Source organism: Microtus oregoni, unplaced genomic scaffold (assembly GCF_018167655.1).
Source record: "Microtus oregoni isolate MIOR12 unplaced genomic scaffold, Mior012 000098F_ref0000018, whole genome shotgun sequence".
Lineage (NCBI taxonomy): Eukaryota > Metazoa > Chordata > Mammalia > Rodentia > Cricetidae > Microtus > Microtus oregoni.
In genome coordinates this window covers 215,658-235,794 of record NW_024544711.1, presented here as the reverse complement: position 1 = coordinate 235,794, position 20,137 = coordinate 215,658, and the positions used below count along the sequence as shown (strand labels likewise).

The 20,137-nt window shown below is 44.5% G+C and overlaps 1 protein-coding gene across 2 annotated transcripts in view; it reads left to right on the top strand.

Moving 5' to 3' along the window:
* The window catches only part of LOC121443022 (band 4.1-like protein 4A), a 188,743-nt gene that overhangs the window by 104,358 nt on the left and 64,248 nt on the right, over window positions 1-20,137 (top strand). For both annotated transcript variants that reach the window (XM_041644706.1, XM_041644705.1), the window contains exons 6-10: window positions 4,827-4,924; window positions 5,674-5,794; window positions 7,826-7,913; window positions 10,437-10,525; window positions 11,028-11,091. In XM_041644706.1, the coding sequence (XP_041500640.1) occupies window positions 4,827-4,924; window positions 5,674-5,794; window positions 7,826-7,913; window positions 10,437-10,525; window positions 11,028-11,091 (460 nt within the window). The remainder of the gene's footprint in view (window positions 1-4,826; window positions 4,925-5,673; window positions 5,795-7,825; window positions 7,914-10,436; window positions 10,526-11,027; window positions 11,092-20,137) is intronic.

Here is a 20,137-nt window from a genome sequence, read left to right as displayed (position 1 = left end):
GAAAATGCCTTCTAAAGAGAGGGGGACAGCAACGTCCTGCTGGACTTTACTTTGCCAGTGAACTGACTGGAAAGCAAAAAGCACTTGTCATAACTCAGACAGTTAGTTTTCCAGTGAACTTTTATTATAGACTAAAGGAAAACTTTATACATTTATGTGAAATCCTGGACACCATAGCAACAAAGGCGACCTGGCTTTTTTTTCCTTCCTGTTCCATCCTTTTGTGTACGCATGAGCATGTGTGTGGGGATGCATGTGTGGAGGCCAGAGGTCAGGTGTCTTCCTCCATCACCCCCCTTCATCTTTGTGACGAGGACTCTTATTGAACATGAAGCTCATTCATTGGCTAGACTGGCTGGCTAGTAAGTCCCAGGGCAGTGTCTGCCTCTGTGGCCCAGGGTGGGGTTATAGGAACGCACCACTGTACCTGGCCTGTGACGGGTGCCTTCATGCTTGCTGTGCAGGCACCGCGGTGGGCTAGCCACTTCCCTAGCCCCCGTTGCTTTCTTCTGTCTGTCAGCCCAGACTTTCTTTCCTCTTTATTTTGGACTCTTTGGGGTTTCCCATCCCACTCTGACCTGCCACTTGTAGGCCTCATCTCTAGAACCATGTGACGTCTGCCTCCACATCACCCACCTCGGTTTGCTTCTGAGCACTCTGAAGAGCCAGTGCACACATCTTCCTAGTGCACACCTTTCTGAAGGAAGGGAGTTGTTCTGAGAGGAGAGGTGTGTATATGAGATCTTCACGGGGAGGGGTGAGGACCAAGTCTAACAGGTGTAAAAATGTTCTCTTATCTACAACGCATTAGAGAAGGGCAAAGGGACATTTTGTTTAAAAATGGTGCAAGTCCATCATTTCCATGGGCTCTGCCTCAGTGTGTGTCTCGGAGGACTTTGTAAGTGTTGGGTAGCATGGTACATGGGCTTGAGTGGTATGTGCTTGATCATGTGGATTCTTAGTAGCCCGCCCTGTGTTTGCCATGACAGTGTAGTGCAGTTACACTGACGTAGAGTTAGCTTCAGAAAATGTTGTGCTAAGACCAAAGGTTTACAGTACATTTCTTTACCCATGTTTAACTTGGATTAATAGGAAACAGAAATTTTTCTTCAGAATCCACTGATGCTTGTGCCTCAGAGCTTCTCAGGGTAGCCATTTCCCCTCAGGTATCTCACCAGGTTGGAAAGAACCAGATGGTGTAATTGGCCTATAGGCGGTGATCATGACTTCTTTTCTGCTTGGTCTAAATCATAGTAAAATATGGGTAAACTAAATGCACATTTAATATGTGACCGGTATGGGATACACTGAGGATGACGCCATTGGCTCACATGAATACATTGCTCCAAAGACAGGTTTGTAATACAGCAGACATGAAAAAGTGGACCAATTACATAAAATAACTTTTGTTGTCTATGTGCGATTGTAAATGTGAGTGATGCGTGTGTGAGTTTGATTGTTTATGTATGATTGTAAATGTGTATAATGTGTGTGTACGTGTGTGCATGCTTGCATGTGTGTGTGTGTGCACATGTGTGTGCATGCATGTGTGTATGTGGAAGAGAGTCTGAGTGCGGAGCATGTGTCATGGCATGTGTGTGGAGGTCGGGGCATCTCTTCAGGAGTCATTCTTCTTTCTCTTTCTGAGCCAGCATATCTCTTGCTTGGGCTACTGTGTGGCACACTCCGGACTAGACTGACCCACGAACTCCTAGCATATTTCTCTGTATCTGACTCCCATTTTACAGTAGTAATTCTGGGGTTATAAATACATGGTACCACATTAGTCACTTATGTGGGTTCTAGGGATGAAACTCAAGTCACCAGGGTTTTGCTCAGCAAGCACATTTACACGCTGAGCCATTTCCCTGGCTGAGAGGTAAAACTGAACCCCAAGAGTGAAATTCCCTCATATGCCATTAAAGGAAAACTGTTCTGTGGCCTGTATTTACAAGCTAAATTTCAGTGTTTTCAACTTTAAGTTCAGCTGGGCTTTGTGTCTCGTGCTTGTAATTCTAGCACCTGGGAAGCTGAGGCAGGAGGATTGCCATGAGTTAAGGGCCAGAAAGCAAACAAGCAGAAGTCCCAAATAGAGTGATTGATTATCTTGATTCTGTTCTTTGGAACATTGTTCCAATTTACTCTGTGTTGGTTTTTAAGTTTTCCTTAATTTTATATGAAATGTAAGATAAACTTTTATGTGTATAATCTTCCATCTAACCTCAGTTTTCTGTCTACATACAGAATTACAGGTTTTGCATGTAAGTAGATTTTTTAAAAAATTATACTATTTCATATATCTTGCTTGAACCTCTCTTACCATTTAGCCAGTTCGCTTCTGGTAAAAATGTCTCAGCATTTCTGCAGGGAGATGGCTGGAAGAATGTCGTGAGTTAATGCATGCAGGCGGCTGACTCCTGCACAAACAGTGGAACTGCTCAGTAGATTGGTTAGGGCAGCTGAAGTGGGGCCAAATGATGGCTAAAGACCAGTGTGGAGCCCTGAGATGGCTTATCAAGGCTTTATCAAGCTATTAATCAGAACTTTCCGGGCATATGTGTTTATTTAGCTCTGAGTCACCCACCATAGCTCTGTAGCCGGCATTTGTGGAATCTGTATATGAAGACTGGATATGTCCACTGGCTCATTCTTCATTCAGGAGCTGCATGGAACGTCCTGCTCCATGTGACCGTGTGATCAAGGAAAGGTCTGGTTTCCATCACTTGGAGAGAACATTTTTTATATTTTTATTAATTTTATTGAGCTCTACATTTTTCTCTGCTCCCCTCCCTGCCTCTTCCCTCCCCTTCAATCCTCTCCCATGGTCCCCATGCTTCCAATTTACTCAGGAGATCTTGTCTTTTCCTACTTCCCATGTAGGTTAGATCTATGTATGTCTCTCTTAGGGTCCTCATTGTTGTCTAGGTTTGAAAAGAACATTTTTATACTTCTAACTATGTAGTGATTTTTCTTTGAGCTTTATGGAAGGGGGACCATCCTCTTTGCCTCTGGAACGCACTCCTTCCCTCGAGCAGCCTGGAAGGAGGAGGGGAAATGTGGGTGGTGGCAGACCAGGTTTAAGCGTGCGAGGTCGTAGGTTAGGGGTGTAGAGGGATGTGTTACTGTCACACTCTCACATGTTTGTGATTGATTGTGGATTCAGGGATGTCAGGGAGAAACCAGCGCTCCTGGGTTTCACTCACGTGTGCACCTGTGACTAGTGTGCCAGCCCTGAAGCAGCCAGGTGAGGAGGTCTAGCCCCAAGCCTGCAGCTGCTCTCCAGTTTGATAGCAGTCTTCTGGGGATTACCAGTGCGACCTCTAACATTTGGGGTTTCTCATAGGGCTGTAGCTGCAAGCAGCTGGAGAAGAGATTTATCAGAGATGATTTTCAGCATCCATTTAATTTTCTTGTCTTTGTCTCTCCCTGTGTAAGTGTCACCTTACAAAGGAAGGGGTTTCCAGGGCATCCTGAAGGATGTGGGTATGTGGGGTGTGTTACTGATGGCAGCTGGATGTGGATAGTGTGCTGGTGTGTGATGCTGCCTCCTAAACCACTGCCTTTTCTCATCCCAGGGGAAGGAAGCCTAGATGGTCGAATCAGAGTCGCAGAACCCCTCGTGTGCTTGTTTGTGTGTCTGCATGTATGGATGTGTGTGTGCACGTGTGGGTATGCGCGTGCATGTTTGTGTGTTTCGGTATATGCATGTGTGTACGTGTTTGTGTGTATATGTGTGTGCACACGTGTAGACCAGAGATTAGCCCTGGTTATCACTCCTCAGGCACTGTCCACCTTTAATCTAGAGACAGGCTCTCTCACTAGCCTGGAATTCATCAATTAGGCTAAGCTAATTGCTGGGGAACTCCAGGAATTTGCTTGTCTCTGTCTCCTGAAAGCTGGGGTTAGAAGCATACCACTGTGTCTGTTTTTGTTTTTGTTTTTTTAAATATAGCTTTCTTGGGATCAAACTCTGGTTCTTCTGCTTGTACAGTGAGCATGTTACCAACAGAGCCATCCCCCAGCTCATGTAGAGTCTCTTGATTGTGAAGGTTCTAGGATCCAATTGCTCAGGCTATAGTTCTGTTTCTGCAGACTAACTAGCCGTGAGATCTTGGGCAGTTACCTCATCTACAGAAAGAAGATAACAGTGCTGGCCTCATTTTTCTAGCTTATTGTATGTAAACTACTTAGACAGCGTCACATTTTTTACAGTTTTGAGACCACTTCTTGGTGCTATGATTTTTAAAGGTATCCCAGAATAAGCAAAGTTGAAACCATAAGCAGGTGGGAAGAGGCAGGGAAACACACACTGCAGTGTTAGTCTTGTCTAGTGCACATGATTTTGAGCCTTGTAGATGACGCATGTCATAGAGGTGGGGCCCTTGTAATTTCTCCTTCTTGGGAACTGCGTTTGTTGAAGTACTGACGGCGGCAGCCGGTGATGGTGGACATTACATTTCATCTTCTCCTTGACACCATGAATTGATACTGTCCTTTTCCATTCCCGAGAGGCAACTGGCCCGTAGGGAAACTGAGTAACATCAAAAGGCTACAGATGCAGTGAGCAGCAGAGCCGCTGTGCAAGCCCTGCAGTCTGCCCTGAGAGTTCAGCAACCTAGTGAGGCCGCCAGTACTTCCGGCTGGCCTCATCCCTGCTTGTTCAGGAGACACCTCACAGAGCGGTGGGAGTGGCTTGCTTTTTAAAAAAAACAAAAACAAAAAAAAACTAAGGATGATTGGGTTTTCCCTTGCTGGTCAGGGCCTGAAGCTTCAAGTCTGAGCAGCATCAGAGATTGTTAATCTCCTTTTTTCCATTTCTCTTTTAGATATCAGTTTTTCTTACAGGTGAAGCAAGATGCCCTTCAGGGCCGGCTGCCCTGCCCTGTCAACATTGCTGCTCAACTTGGAGCATACGCCATCCAGGGTACGTTCCACTTACGTATGTTTGCTTCCGAAACGCTTGGGGAGAAGATATTTGGGCATATTTCAAATTTGGTGTGGGAGAAATGAGATAGTCTGGTCTTCGTTCTTGAGACACTAGTAGACTAGACATTAGAGAGAATAAATATCCCAGACAGAATGTCAGCTGGATGAACTGGGTTGGCCTGGGAAGTGAGATTATTGCAGGAAGAAGAAGCTGACCAGAACTTCCTTCATCAATGGTGAAGGATGGACCCAGTACTCCAGTGCGTTTCCTCCAGCATCACCTGCAGCACGGTTGTTTGGAATGTCATGCTTGCCCTTGGTTTATCATCTGAGAGGATGTATTGGGATCATCTCCAATGTTCCTAGAATGCATGCCCTAATCTCTAGTAGCTATGTTATTCAAAATGTGCATATTCATTCTATTTCATATGTACTGATAAAAATAATTGAAATAAAATGATGATAGGCTCTGTGGGAAAGCAAAAAATGTAGACTTTTATTTTCTAAATCCTGATTTGTTTGTACCACACACACGTCTTTGATGAAGTTTTTTTTTAGTAATGTTTTAGCAGAGTTATTTAGTAGTTAGCTACATCAATAAATTGATAAGGCATTTGATGAAAAAAATGTTTGAGTGTGATAGGAAAATTCCATTCCTTTATTTTTAGAAGCATTTTCCTAAAATACCCTTACCTGTGATAGTTAGGAGAAAAACTATATATGAATAAAATTCCACTTGTGTTCCAGCTGAACTTGGAGACCACGACCCCTATAAGCACACTGCAGGGTATGTGTCGGAGTACCGCTTTGTTCCTGACCAGAAGGAGGAGCTGGAAGAAGCCATCGAACGGATTCACAAGACTCTAATGTAGGATCATGCTTCATGTTGTCAACCGTCAGCATCAGTCAGCTGGGACAGTCATAAGTGCTTCCAGTGACAAGTTCGCCTGTGCCCCAATGCTCATTTCCATTGCTTCTTTTATAACAATAAATGCTCGTCGAAAATTCCTCTATCTAAATAGTATAAAGGCGGCGGTAAAACCAGTACCTAAAGATACCACAGTTTTGGTTGATGACCTCTGACTTCTCCTCTCTGAAAATTGGTTTTGTTTAGATTTTTGTATTGTGGTTTTACATAAGCAGAGTCATTTCATAAGTGCTGGGTTTGGTACTTTTTCCCCCATTCCTACTATCATGTGCATTCCTATAATGTATAAATATTACTTTTAACTATAGGAAAATAGCTAAACATCCCTTTGTGCATTTGAGATTTGCCCCGTGGTAAGTAGGTAAATCTTTAGAATTAGAAGCAAAAACATCCTGTCTAGGCCATAGCAACGAGTCCATGCTCATGAGGACAGTGGCGTGGAGCTTCCCCAGTCATTGTGCCAGCCATGATGCACCCCGAGAGTTCCCATGCGCTCTGGGAAGATTCGTAGTTAATAGCCCAGAGCACTGAAGTTATAATTTAATTATACTTATTTTGGTTAAATCCTCTATACTGATTAACTTTGCCTTTTTGGCTTCTTATATAACAGTCCCCTTTGAATATACTTGGTTTCAGATCTATTATAGTTAAGAAAGAAAATATAGAATTAATTTGCTCAACCAAAGTGTTCGCGGAATGGCTCTGCCTCAGTGGGTAGAGGCAGAAGTCGATTGCTGAACAGGAGTCAGAGGGGGCCAGCTCTCCATCTTGGATTAGCATGCACCCAGGATGCTCTGTGGCCTGAAAATAGAATCCTTCGTTTTAAGGCTTGGCTGAAGTGGATGCTAACAAGAGCGAGCTTGTTACACATTATAAAGGGCGGCGTGATTGGTGCGGTCTGCGAATGCTAATTCTATTAGGAGTTTCAAAGAACAGCTATATTTTGAAATGATAGGGCTTTGGATAAAGGCCCTCGTTCATGTTTTATGTGATAGTGCAGCCAGTTATCTTTTTCTAGGAATAAAGCATGATCAAAACTTGGTAGTTTTCTTCTGACCAGTTTATGAAGAACACTCATCCAGGCTTTCATCTGAGCGTGTGGTGGCTGAAGTGATGGAGAGCGTGAGAATATCAAGTTTTAGATATTCTTAGCAGCTTTTATCATTTGTGAGCCATCAGCCCCCACACACTACCCCACCCCCATTCATCCATGGAGATTTCTGGCAGATGCTCACCCTCATTAAGAGCAAATGGTGGTCACTGGATACTGCCACCACTGAAGGCCTTAGGAAGATTTCTGCACCCAGTGATGAAATGACAAGCACTGCAGGGCTCCTGCGTGTTGCAAATGTGCTTCCTCACCACACCTGTGCTCAGGAGCTGTTGGCACGACCCCCGCTGGCTAGCGGGGCCTTCCGCTCCTTGCCTGGTGTGGTGCCAGCTCCTGTTGCTTCCGACGCACAGCTGCTGGTGCTGGTGCGTGGCAACAATTTGCTCCTCGGGAAGTGGCTGCTTTTTAATTTGAATGCTTATATTCTCAATAATCTCCTTGGGAGCTTTTGAAACTGAGGGTTTTTAATACATAGTGAGAATTTGGGAATAGACCATAATGAGCAGAAATCGGTTTGGTAAATGAAATTAACTTAATATAAATATTAACTTCTTGTCACCCAGAAGGCCAAGTTCTTCTTTGAGGATAAAGCCTAGCTTGTTTCCTTCCTTCCTTCCTTCCTTCCTTCCTTCCTTCCTTTCCTTCCTTCCTTCCTTCCTCTTCTTCCTCTTCCTCCTCCTTCTCCTCCTCCTCTTCTTCTTCATTCTTTCTTAAAAGCTTAAAAGCTTTTTAAGCCTTTTTAAAGTTTTTGCATTAGTGCAGAATCTTCCTTGTTTTGCTAATAAGCACAGTGAAGTGTCCTTCTCTCTCTAAGTGGGGTAGCTATGAGTTAAAATGTCTTTGTTTTATTCTGGGTGCAGGGGTCAGGCTCCTTCTGAAGCGGAGCTGAATTACTTGAGGACTGCCAAATCCCTGGAGATGTACGGCGTTGACCTCCATCCTGTCTATGTGAGTAACATTTAATTAACACAAAATATTTTAAGCTGATGACATTTTTGTTGAAAAGTCAGAGGAACTCCCTGAGGGAAGCCACCGGCCTCTTGTTTAGCAAGTAGATGATACTTCCTCCTGTGGTCCTAGAACTCAAAGCCGCTCTTACCTGGATTAAACCCTAATGAGTTTTGCATAAAAGTCTGTGATTGTATTTCCACGTGTAGAAAACAATTAACTGGGCTTGCAAACACAATCTGGATAAGAGTTCCAAAGGGCTTAGCTAAATGCCAAAGCAGTTTAAAATCGGTCTATAATTGATGCAAGACAGAAAACGGGAGGATTTTCTAAAAATAGATTTTTGTGGCAGAAAAACATAAAGCTCTTTGCCAGGTGAAGTAGGTGTTGGGGAACTGTCCTGGTGCAGTGGCTGGTGGATCCAGGCTAAGTGGACAGTGTCCTGTCAACAGGAGAGTATTGCATGGATAGATACGTCTGCCAGTTTCCTTCAGTAGCTATGGAAACTGCCAGCTGTTGTCAGCGAGCATGCATCAGATCTGCATGAGCGGTCTAGAGCCAGGCCCCACCCTCTCAGACCTTTCCCTTTGACTATCTCTTCCATATTTCCACTCCTGCATTCATTTTGTAGCCTGTCTTTAGCTCACTGGTGTTGTCTGAGACAAGAAACCAAACTTCTTACTCATTCATTCAGTCAGGCAGGGTCTTGCTGTGTAGCCCAGACTGGTTTGAATTCTTCTTGTCTTTACCTGAGGAGTGCTGGGATTCTGTGCATCTGCTATTTATTGTTCCTGGTTCATATTACTTTTACAGTGAGCAGCACCCGTGAGTACGCATTCATTGTGATAATGGAAGTTACAGACTCGGAGGATCTAAAAGTTCCCTGATAATAGATGCTGGTCTCGTTAGAGGATGGAATGCTGCCTCTAAGATCTGGGTAGCACGGTCCTGTAATCTCAGGTGGAGGCCAGACAGTCTCACGCTTGAGACCAGCCTGGACCATGTAGTAAGAAATGAAAGAAGGAAGGAGAGAAGGAAGGAAGGTATCTTTAAAACTCCATGAAGTCGTTGTCTTCTCCTCTGTTGGCCTCTTGGTAGGTTTGGGGGTGTTTAAAAAATACAGCCCCCTTGGAAATGTATAGAGGCTTCTGCAAAATGCTTTGATTCTATAATGCCTATCTTAGTTCCTAATCAGGTCTTCTGGCTTTGGAAGGTACTGGTAAGGATCTATGGGTAATGGCCCAGATCTGGTATGTCCTCCATCCCTCTAAAGGTGGAGGTTGGCAACGACGGGGTTTTTCCAGAGCCGTTGTCTTGGTTGTCTTCTGCTTGCAGGCCGTTCAGCAGACAGCTCTGTGCATGTTCCTGGTACCCACCCGGCCTGTGGCTCTGTCACAGGGCCCTGTTTTTTGAGGTTTGTCACAGCCTGGAAAGTGAATGTTCTCCAGGATTTATGAGAAGGGATTGCACTTCTCAGTTTTTAAAGTTACAAGTGGAGGTGGGAAGGACCATGGTAGACCTCAGGAAATCGAAGTCTCTCTCTCTGCAGGCAGCTGCCTAAAATTACTCATGAGACTCGTGGTACTGGTACTGGTAAACTGGGCCCAGCTCTATCCACAGTAGAGAGAAAAACCAAGACAAGTCACTTGAAAGCACCACTAGTAGAAGTCAGTGGGTCTCAGGCTGTGGCTATGGAATTATTCGAAACCCCATGTGTTCTCACACTCGGCCTCCGTCACTGGAGATTCTGGAGTAACTGATTTGGTGGCTTGTCCTCATCAGTATTTTAAGCTGCATGGTGATTCCACCTGGGCATAAGCACCATTGCATATGCAGCCTTGAACTGGTTGTCATTCTGTGCTTCTTTGATGAACTGAAGTCAGAAGCATAGATTGATGCTAAGATTGGGGGTGGGGCAGAGCATCAAATTAGTTGCTATTACAGTTTAGCTAGGTTTTTTTGCTTGATGTCTTTCAAAACTTGAATCCAATTTTAATTATATCTTAGTTATATAAATTGATAATTATATAACCATTATAACAAATGTGTTTGTATGGCCAATTATAGTTTTACTAGGATCTTCTTTATGAATAAGTCATGGTCCTGGGAATATATGTGTAGATGGAAGTTTCTGTCCTGCCCTGTCCTGCATCTGTTCAGTCCCAAAGAAACACGCAGAGGCTTATGTTAATTATAAACTTTTTGGCCTCCTAGCTTAGGCTTATTATTAACTAGCTCTTACAACTTAAATTAACCCATAATTCTTGTCTATGTTTAGCCACGTGACTTGGTGCCTTTTCTCAGTGAGGCATTCTCATCTTGCTTCCTCTGCATCTGGCTGGTGACTGCGTCCCTGCCTTTCCTCTTCCCAGAATTCTCCTACTCTGGTTGCTCCGCCTGTACTTCCTGCCTGGCTACTGACCAGTCAGCATTTTATTAATCGATTACAAATGACAGGTCTTTACAGTGTACAAAAGCATTATCCCACAGCATATATGTGTTTGCTTCTTTTTTCCCCCCCAGGGAGAAAACAAGTCTGAGTATTTTTTAGGATTAACTCCAGTGGGTGTTGTTGTCTATAAGAATAAAAAGCAAGTGGGGAAGTATTTCTGGTAAGTATAGCTTGGGGGTGAGTTAAAGTTGTGTACTGTATACATCAGGTTTGGGAACTTGTGTGCCAATGGGTCTCAGTAGTGAGCAGGTAACTGGATGGAAGTGGTTGTGAATGTATGTATCTTCAAGGTAGTTTCATTTGTGGTTGTTCTGGACTCTCTTGTCCATGGAAGCTCTATAGTAGGATTTCCCAGCCATCCTCATGTGTGCTGGTGGCCCATGGATCCAGAACTTATTGGAGTTTTAGCTCTAACTGGGGAAGGAATGGAGGGATTGGGGAACTGGTACCCTCAGTGAATGGGGATTCCAAGCTTGGTTGTGTACTTGTGGAGAAGCATAGGGATGATGTCCAGAGCAGAGGACATGCAGGGATGTTCTGCAGTGTCCTCAACAGTACATAAAAGAGCCTGCATTACTCAATCTTTTCCTGCTGGATACCCTTCTGAATTCTGAAAGAGTTCTGAAAACAACAACCCCAGTGCTGTCTGCTTTGTTTTTCAGGCCCCGGATTACAAAGGTGCACTTCAAGGAGACCCAGTTTGAACTCAGAGTCTTGGGGAAAGATGTAAGTTTTCGTGGGCACGTGGCTCTCCTGTGAAGAGCAGGTCTCGCCTGCTCATTCGTAACTTAAAAGGCATCGTGAAGTTACCACCCTTTCCTTAGCTGCGGCCATGTGGAACCAGGCTAACCATGTCACACACAAATTTCTCGCGGACGAGAAAGGGAAATGGGGATGGGGAAAATGTCGTTTCCGTCCTGCCTGCGAAGGTGGGACTCATTTAATCGCAGAGGTGTGGACTGTGTGGAACTGCAGAAGTGCATCTTTGTTTTGCTCCAGAGTAAACAAAACAACCCGCTGAGTACCACACATCTGTTCTTAACCTGCTGAGGACGACACACTAACTGGGTGTGGGAATTCTGCTTTCAAGGGAGATGGGGAGTCGAGGGCGAGGCATCCTGGCAGTGTGTCTGTGCCTGGCTGAGCTTTCATGCCTTCACAGGCAGCTTTGAGAAGCTGGTCAAAGATGGCAAGGGTGAGAAGGATCCCTTTTGATCTGCCTGTGAAGGTTAGGCTGCCTTTTGTGCTGCTAGTGCAGCCCGTGCAGGATAGAGCTATAGGTGGAACCCATTCCTCTGTCTCCTGTTCTCTTCACACACAGTGAAGCCCAGTGTGGAAGTGAACTGGCTTTTTTGACTCTTCATAAGTCTTTTTAAGACAGGATCTTGGTATGTTTTCTTATTTGGCCTCTTACTTGCTGTGTAGCCCAGCATAGACTTGAACTCACCACAGTCCTCCTGCCTCAGCCTCCCAAGTGCTGGGGTTACAGGAGTGTGCTACCACAGCAAGTTTTGAGTTGACCATTTTTTTTTTCTTTTGGTGCTAGAAAGATTTTAGGTACAAACCAGTGCTTCTGTGGCCACTTGAGGAGATGTCGGCACAGCGTAGCATCCCCACAGGTTGGGAACATGGTTTTTAGCAGAGGGTCTCCTGTTTAGAGAGTCCTCTGTGACATCTGTGAAGTGGCTAATGAACTGATTTTTGAGATGTTCAAAGACACAAACTCTGATGCTGTCTGTTCTTCCTCTAGGAAGAAAAAAAAAAGTGCTGTTATTATTAATAAAATTGAAATCGGGTTTCGAGGTGAATTTGAACTTGTGAGAATGAGAGAGTCTCAACTTCTCAGACAGTGGTGCTCCCAAAGCACATGGAAGCTCTTAATTGTATAGTTATTTTTTTTTGGCGGGGGATGGAAATTAATTTTGTTTTTTAATTCCTAATTAGATATGTCAGTCTTAAAACATGCACTAAGGTATGAGTAGATTTGAGAAGCAGAAAAGCTAGCTAGTCAGATTTTGCAATTTTCTACCTGTCTTGCCACGGGGTTCACGTGATTTAATGCAAAGAATCCCATCTACTAAATGCGTTAAAAATGACGCTTGGCAGGGGGGCTGGCACGGTGCTAGGACCCCATGGAAGTGTCCCTGTTGTTTAGGACACCCTTCCCCTAGGCCTAGATTCCTTCTGTGAGTTCCCTTTCTTCTCTCTCTCCAGCTCTGCCTGTGTTATCACCACAGAGCTTTACTGTTTCTTCTCTTGTCTCAGGAGAGGAAATGGCAAGGTCGCCAGTACCCTGAACTTTCAGCTAAGGGCAGCACTGTTGACGACATTGCATCACTCCCCAGTGGCAGTCTCTGTGGCACCATCTCCAGATAGCAGCTGGTTCCTAGGCATTCTGCTCAGCCCGGGACTCTTCCCAGCTCTGAGATAGAGTGGATGTTGGGAGGAGCCTGAGTGTCCCATTCCCACTGTCCTGGGTCCTGACCGCCTGCAGTTATAAGTGACCTTTAAATTAGGTGCCGAAGCTGGTCAGTGACTGCAGATCCTTTCCTTTTTATAGCCTAGGCTGGCTATAACCTGGAAGTCCTGATTGTCCACCTCTTCTTTCCAATTGATGGGATCTCAGGTGTTCAACACCACGCCTCGTCCTAAATTTGTTATTAAATAGGTACATTAATTTAACCAAAACATTCTATTTCCTGAGTGTTCTTGCTTGCAGGTGCCCCCCCCCCCCCCCTTTCTCCATCAGGGTTCCTCTCTGTGAAGCGGTGATTTGCATAATGGTAGAATTAAGTTGATTATTACAGAGGCCTAACTGTAATCACAGATTGAATTAAAATGCCCCTTAAAACCCATCACCTGGAACAGTAATCTCATTCAGCTTGAGAAATGGCTGAAATGCTTAGTCTGCTGATTTTCTGGTCGACTGGTCTGGTTAAAGAGACTTAACTCCGCGTGTGTGCTGGGTGCTTTGAGGCCAAGTTCAGAGATACTTTCATGCATGGTGTACGCTTCAAAGTGCACTGTGGCTTAAATTGCACCTCACAGGAAATATAAACTCTGAATAAAGGTTTCACATAACAAATGGTAGACGGTATGGAAAGTAGAATGCAAGGAAGAAAATCAGCATTTCCCATTACCTTAGAGTTTAGAGATAATTATTATTAACAGTTTGGTATGACTGCGTATTGATTTTTTTGCCTCATTAGTGTAAATGTATTATGTGTTTATATGTGCATAGATAGAGATATTATCTCTGTAAGGTTGTGTACATCTTTTTATTTTTAGTTGATTTTGAGATAGAGTCTTACTCTGTCGGCCATTTGGTCTTGGGATCATGAGTCTTCTTGCCTCTACTTCTGAAGTGCTGGAATGACAGACAAGACACCATGCTCAGCATGTGTGTGCCTTTGTACTTAATATTATATCATGAAGATTTGCCTTCTTGTTATATTTGTATGTAGGTGCCTGCTTCGAGTTTTGTAAGTTCTATTTTCATGTGTTTTACTGTTTCTTATTATTGCGTTGCAAATGTACGCTTTTTCAAGGCAAGGTTTCTCTTTGTACCAGCCTGTCCTGGAACTCACTTTGTAGGCCAAGCTGGTCTCAAACTCTCAGAGATTGACCTGCATTTGCCTCCTGAGTGCTGGGATTAAAGGAGTGTGCCAGCTCCCACTGGTATGCTTTCTTTCTGTGTGTTTTATTTTGAATGCCTGTGTTTGTGTATGGTTGTATGTGTGTATGTGCACACTTGAGTGCAGCTGTTGGTGAGATGCAGAAGAGGGCACTGGATCTCCATGGAGCTGGACTTACAGAAGGTGTGAGCCGTCCAACATGGCCGCTGAGAGCTGAACTCAAAGCAATGCTAAACCATCTCTAGCTTTCCCCAGTGGGAGGGTGCAAGCCCCAACACCAAGCCTGGGTCCTGGCCTGTAGGAAGCATATTTGTAAACGATATCGGGAGTACTTGCGTGTACGATGCATCATGATACTAAACTCAGCTAAGCTTAGTGTCACAGGATGCGAGGCCGAAAGGTTCCTGGCAACGCAGCTGGGAATAATTAGACCTACTGGCAGAACCTGGGAGAGCTTTGGGAGTGTCCACAGGAAGTGATGGTGGCCAGGAGTGGTTGGTCACTGTTGGTCAACCCAGCAGGTTGGTTTACATAATATGGGGGTCCTTGCACATGAAACATCACTGCTGCCAAATTGCTGTAAATCCTCTTATCTTGTTGCATGACCTGATAATATCCCCCATGCTCTATGTCTCCGCCAAGTCAAAGCAGCTAGTGCCCTTCAGTCTGGAGTATTTTTCTAGCATTCCTTTGTCTTTTATGACCCGGATGTTTAAAACACAACCGTACCCTACTGTAGTTGAGTCTTCCTTTCATGCTTTTCTGGTGGGTTGTGGTTAGAGTGTATCATGCATTCCCGGCTCTGTAGTCACAGTGGTGAGGTGGTGTCTGTCTCGTGGTGTCACCGCTGGAGGAACATGGTGACCTTTGTCTCTGAAGTCTGAGCTGCTGGCTGTGATATCTCCTAATTTCTTCATTGTCTAATTCCTATTGTGGGTACCCATCCCCCAAGCTAGACAGTAAGTAGCCTACAGGTAGACACAGTAAACCAGCACAAGCACTTCTTTCCTTGTCGGGATTTTCCTGTGTATGTAGCATTCACTCGGCACTTTTACCCAATCTAGGCTTTTACGATAATGGGAAATGTTGGTTCTTTAGTTCTCCCATTCCCCTTCACATTTATCTTCAGACCCCTGTATTCCACTGTAGGCAGGAGCCCTGCCCTCTCTCCCTTTCATTTATTCATCTGTTTTTTACATAGACTTATTAACCTTTTCCCCCTCAATGATTTTTGATATAGTCCAGTACCTAGAGATTTTGATGGTTAAGAATTCCTAGCTCTGAATAGAAGAAGTACCCCAGCCCGACTTCCCTGCTCCTCGGATCTGTTCCTATCATCCTTGTCCCCCAGCCTGACCTCCGTGCTTTTCGGACCTGTTTCCATCATCCTTGTCCCATCGTCATTGTGGTACTGTTTTCCTTTAGTGTACTCTGATGTTTAGATCCATCTTGTGTTTGTTTTGTCCCTAGCTCAGTATCTGCCACATCTCTAAAGGTCGCTGGTTCCTAGCAGTGGGCGATGGTCCAGTTCTTGGCTAGAAGGTGATTATTACTCCTCAGTGACTTTTCCAAGCCTTTCAGTGGACAGAAGTAGAGAATCTTTGCATGTAGATACACAAACACTGCCCAAAACACACCTATATGAAGTGCAAAGGTACAATTGTACACGTGCATTTAAGTGTGTGCACGTTCATATATAGTGTAGAAATTATGAGTTTGCTTCATCCAGGCCTCTCTCTCTTGCCTTTCTCTTTCCATGTTTTATGTCCTTTCTTTGGCCACGAGAACCTTTGTTTCCAGTAGCTACACATTTAGTCATTTGCTTAATCCTAAAGTACATATCAAATAGTTTCAGAGTTGCTTTGTTCAAAACACTGAAGTTACAGTTCTTTACCCACAAGTGTGGACCAAGGACCTATACTGTCTTCTGTTCACAGTTTACTTGGCTCCTCCCCTCCCCCTTCATTCCTTTCTTCCTTCTTCACTGCTGTGGTTGTATATACCCTCAAAATCTAATTAGGTTTATTTATTTCCAGTTATGGTTCCCTCTGCCTTACATTCCTGCTTGTTTAAGTCTATGTTTTAAATATGCAGAAAACTAACATTCTTCTAAAGGTTGAAACTACAGAAAGATACCCACGGAGGCACATCACAAATTCCCGAACTCTTTTAAGTTGTTTCTTACCTTCCTTGAAGCTATTGAATTTCACTGCTTTCTAGGTCCTTTTTCCCATGGTTGGTTTGTTTGTTTGTTTAAAGAAAAGCATGTGTGTGATAGAGTGTGTGCACAGATGCCCTTGGATTATTCTTTCTTAACTAGAAGGTAGCATGGTACAAAAGTATTTGTATGTTTCTCCTTATTTTTCATCCAGGAATAACTCTGTATCAGTTCATCAGGAACTTTCTAGTTCTTTTCTTTTGTTTTTCTTTTGTGGTGCTGGGGTGGAGTCCAGGGCCTTGTGTGTGCTTCATGGGCTCTCCTGTACTGAGCTTCACTTTTCCCCTCATTCTTACAGACTCCGGTGGGTGCGAGTCCCACAGTGTGTACAGCCCACTGTTTGTGCCCAATGTTTAGGTAGCTTTGAAATACTCTGTGTTCCTTCCCTCCGTAACTGTCCATCTGTGTGTTTGGGGTTTGGATGTGTGTCATCTGTTCTTTGGAGTAGGCTTGCTCAGCCGAAGGGTAAGCGCGTATGTGGGTTTTTGTTTGACATTTCCGTATGTTCCCCCCAGCTGAGAGGTAGACAATTCTGCATTTCTATCCACGGTATGAAAGTACCTGAAATATAGATTATGAAGTGTGGCCCTCAGTAATATTTGGACCCTGATGCCATGTAGCGTTTTTGTTTTGAGTTTTCTGACCTCAGAATGAACTGCTGGGTAACATGTGAGCTCAAGGCTCCCACGCACAGCTAACTTTGCAGAGTTCGCTGTTATTGTCTCACTTGTGTTCCTCACCAGCGGGGAATGGAGGTGGGGACAGATGGGAGGGGGATAGAGAATATCTACCTGTAGAAGCCTTGGGAGACTGAAAGTGCCTAGCCCATTGCTCGCAGATGAGCACCCGGTCTGTGCTTCTCAATTGGGCCCCTGCTGTAACCCCTATGAGATCACCTTGTACCAGCCACTCTTGCCTTTGGGTAGCCTGGGCCAGGCTGCAGGGAAGGCTACATCTGTAAGACAACGGTTCTGCCTCTGCCTCATCTTTTAATTCGTTTACCAACGTTCTTCATGATTAAAATAGATTAAGCCATTTTTTTCAAAAGGGTTGAAAATTTTAGAGTGAAGACTGTCAATTACCATTAAATGTAATAAAGGAATTGATCCTTTAGAAGCTCAGAACATTTTCCCAGATTCCTGTACCTTCATGCCAACAACACAGCCGTGCTGTTAAGCTGTTTCCTAGTAACAGTTCCCAGGCCCTCGTCCTGTGTGGCAAGCATGTTGCCCACCCAGCTGCCTCCCCAGCCCTTGGTTTAGTTCTTTGTGCAGAAATGTCAACCAGGGTGACATAGTGAGTCCAAAAACCAAATAACAACAAACACCCAAACCAAACAAAGCTATGCTGTACATCTCAAAAGTGTTTGAGCTGACGTGAGCTTACGCGCATACGATACATGCTGCATGTGTATAGAGGAGCATTTGTATTTGTATTTTTTGATACTGGGGTACGTAAAATATATTTTCTTAAGACACAGACAGTTCTTTGTCTAAATTAACTAGGTAAACACCCCAGTACCTTGCCTAGTGGACATTGACAGTGCACATAACCACATTAAACTGTGTGATTACCCAGCATGCCCCACACTTACTTGGCATCCCATAGACTTCTGTATGTAAATACCTTAAGGCACTAGCATTGTGAGAATTGCCCTTTTAGGGGGGTTGTTATGGAAGCTTATCTTGGGAGAACAAGCTGAGGTCTACTCAGGGTTTTAACATTTCTTTCCAACTCCCCTTTTCAAGTAATAACAAAAGCGGCATTTTAAAAAATCAGGTTTGAACTTGAGGAAAGAGTAATGAAAGATGATAAAGCCGTTGAGAGAAACCCAGCGTCTCGGGTACGCCAGCATAATTCAGCGCTTCAAACAGCACCCAGCCAGTCTCGCCATTGGAAAGATGAATTCCCGCATCTACTTAACATTCTGTGTCTCTAGTGTGAGTTTCCGTCTGAAGAGCAGGTCTGTTTTCTAATTTCACTGCTTGCCTTTGCTTTCTGAGCAGCTGAGAAGGAAGTTATTTCAGTAGATTGTTGTCATGGTTCTTCTTCTTTTCGTTTCTCTCTTCATGCTAAAGTAAGTTTAAGAGTGCAAACTCCTGTTTAGATTGAATGCAAAAATACCTATAGATTTCAAATGTTACATTTCTCTCGAGCCTCTCCTGGTTCTCCAGCGAGGCCTGGGTAGGAAGTGCCTCTGCCACAGGCCTCCGTATTTGCAGAATGGCTTTATCTTACCATCTTTAGAATCTCTTTTGCTTGCCAGTGGCCCGTGCAGTGTATCTATCTGTGAGTGTTTGTGTATGTACTAGGGGGACATATGTGGAGGTCAGAGGACAGCTTGTGGGGGTCTGTTCTCTCCTTCCATCATGTGGGTCCCAGGGATTGATGTCAGGTCCTCTGCCTTTCCCCACGATCTCATTGTCCCCCCTCCCCCATACATCTTGAGTTACATCTGGTGACCTTGGATGTTGGAAGTCTTTGTAGAATTGTGAATGTGCTCATTCCTATAATTCCAGGGGACTGAGGAAAGGCGGGATCCCCACCTGTGACTGTCTCCATAGAAACAAGGAGAAGCTGGTTGAACACAGGACTCTGTATGTAACACAGGCTCTTGTGTCAAGAGCACAGACTTGAGAGACCCGGGAAATGGAGTGGCCCAAGATGCCTTAAGCAGCCCAGCCGTGCCTTGGCATTGTAAACCACGGCCATGATCCAGTCAAGAGTGACAGCAAGGAACAGAAGCAAATATTCCCCTCCCTCCCCCACTTTAGGCTCTCAAAGAGAGACAGCAGCAAAGATGAGCAGAGAGACCAAGAAGAGGAAAGGTGCCCAGCTGGGCATTTGCGGATAATAATACAGCTTCTGGGTTCCAATAATGCAATCAAGGGTTTGCTCCATTGAGTCTCCTTAGAGACCCAAGGGACAGTGTTGTCCACATTCTGTCTTAGATACAAACGACATAAGCTTAGTTAACTCATCAGCCAAAAAGGACGGATCCAGACAGTAGCATGGCTTGCCACGTGAATGACCGAAGCTCTGAAGGTGTCTGAGTAACGCAGCACACTTTGGATGCTGGGCAGGGGATTTTAGCTCTTAGTCAGGATAGCTCTCAGTCTTCAGATAAGCTGCCCCGTGGGCTGAATGGAAATGTGTGCGTGGCCACGTCTGTTTCCAAATGGTCCCCAAGTGCTCTGTCAGCTCCTTGGTGCCAGCAGCACGTGACAGAAGTCCACAGAGTTTCCTCAAGAGTACCTGGCTCCCGGCTTAGCATTAATCTTCCTTTGCTATTTGACTCACGCTGTCAGTAACGCCACAGAAAACAGGCAGCTTCTCTGAAGCCTTCTGCACACGGGGAATGAGTTCATACTTGCGTTCGTTCATGGCAGGGGTAATTAGGAGGCCTGTGGGAGACTCCCCTGCCCCTCTGTCTGTGCCCAAGAAAACTCGAGAAAACCCAAGTTCCAGTTGGATTTGAAGTAACTTTTATCTTTCATTAAGTGATGATAGATTAAAATACATATTAAGAACTAGATACCCTGGGGTAGTTGGGGGGAGTGGGAGGAGGGGAGGGAGTGAGAACTGGGAAAAAAAATTAGATACTTCTTAACTGGCTTTCAATAAGAAAAGCAAAATAATACAGACATGTGGAGGATGAAGTGGAAAACAATCTGAGGAAATTTTGAAATGAGGAGGAAATGGAGTTTAAAGACTGGATAATTTTAAATTTCCTCTGTGCTTATGGAAATACAGGTTCTATGTAATCAACATTTTTGAGAATTTGACTCAGGTACTTATATATCTTCTTGACGGATGTTTCTGCTAAGATGTGAGTGTGCTAGAGACCGGCTTCAGCTCCTGTTTGGCATCCATGACGAGGCCCAGTGCGCATTGTCACATCTGGGCTCCCCTTGTTGAG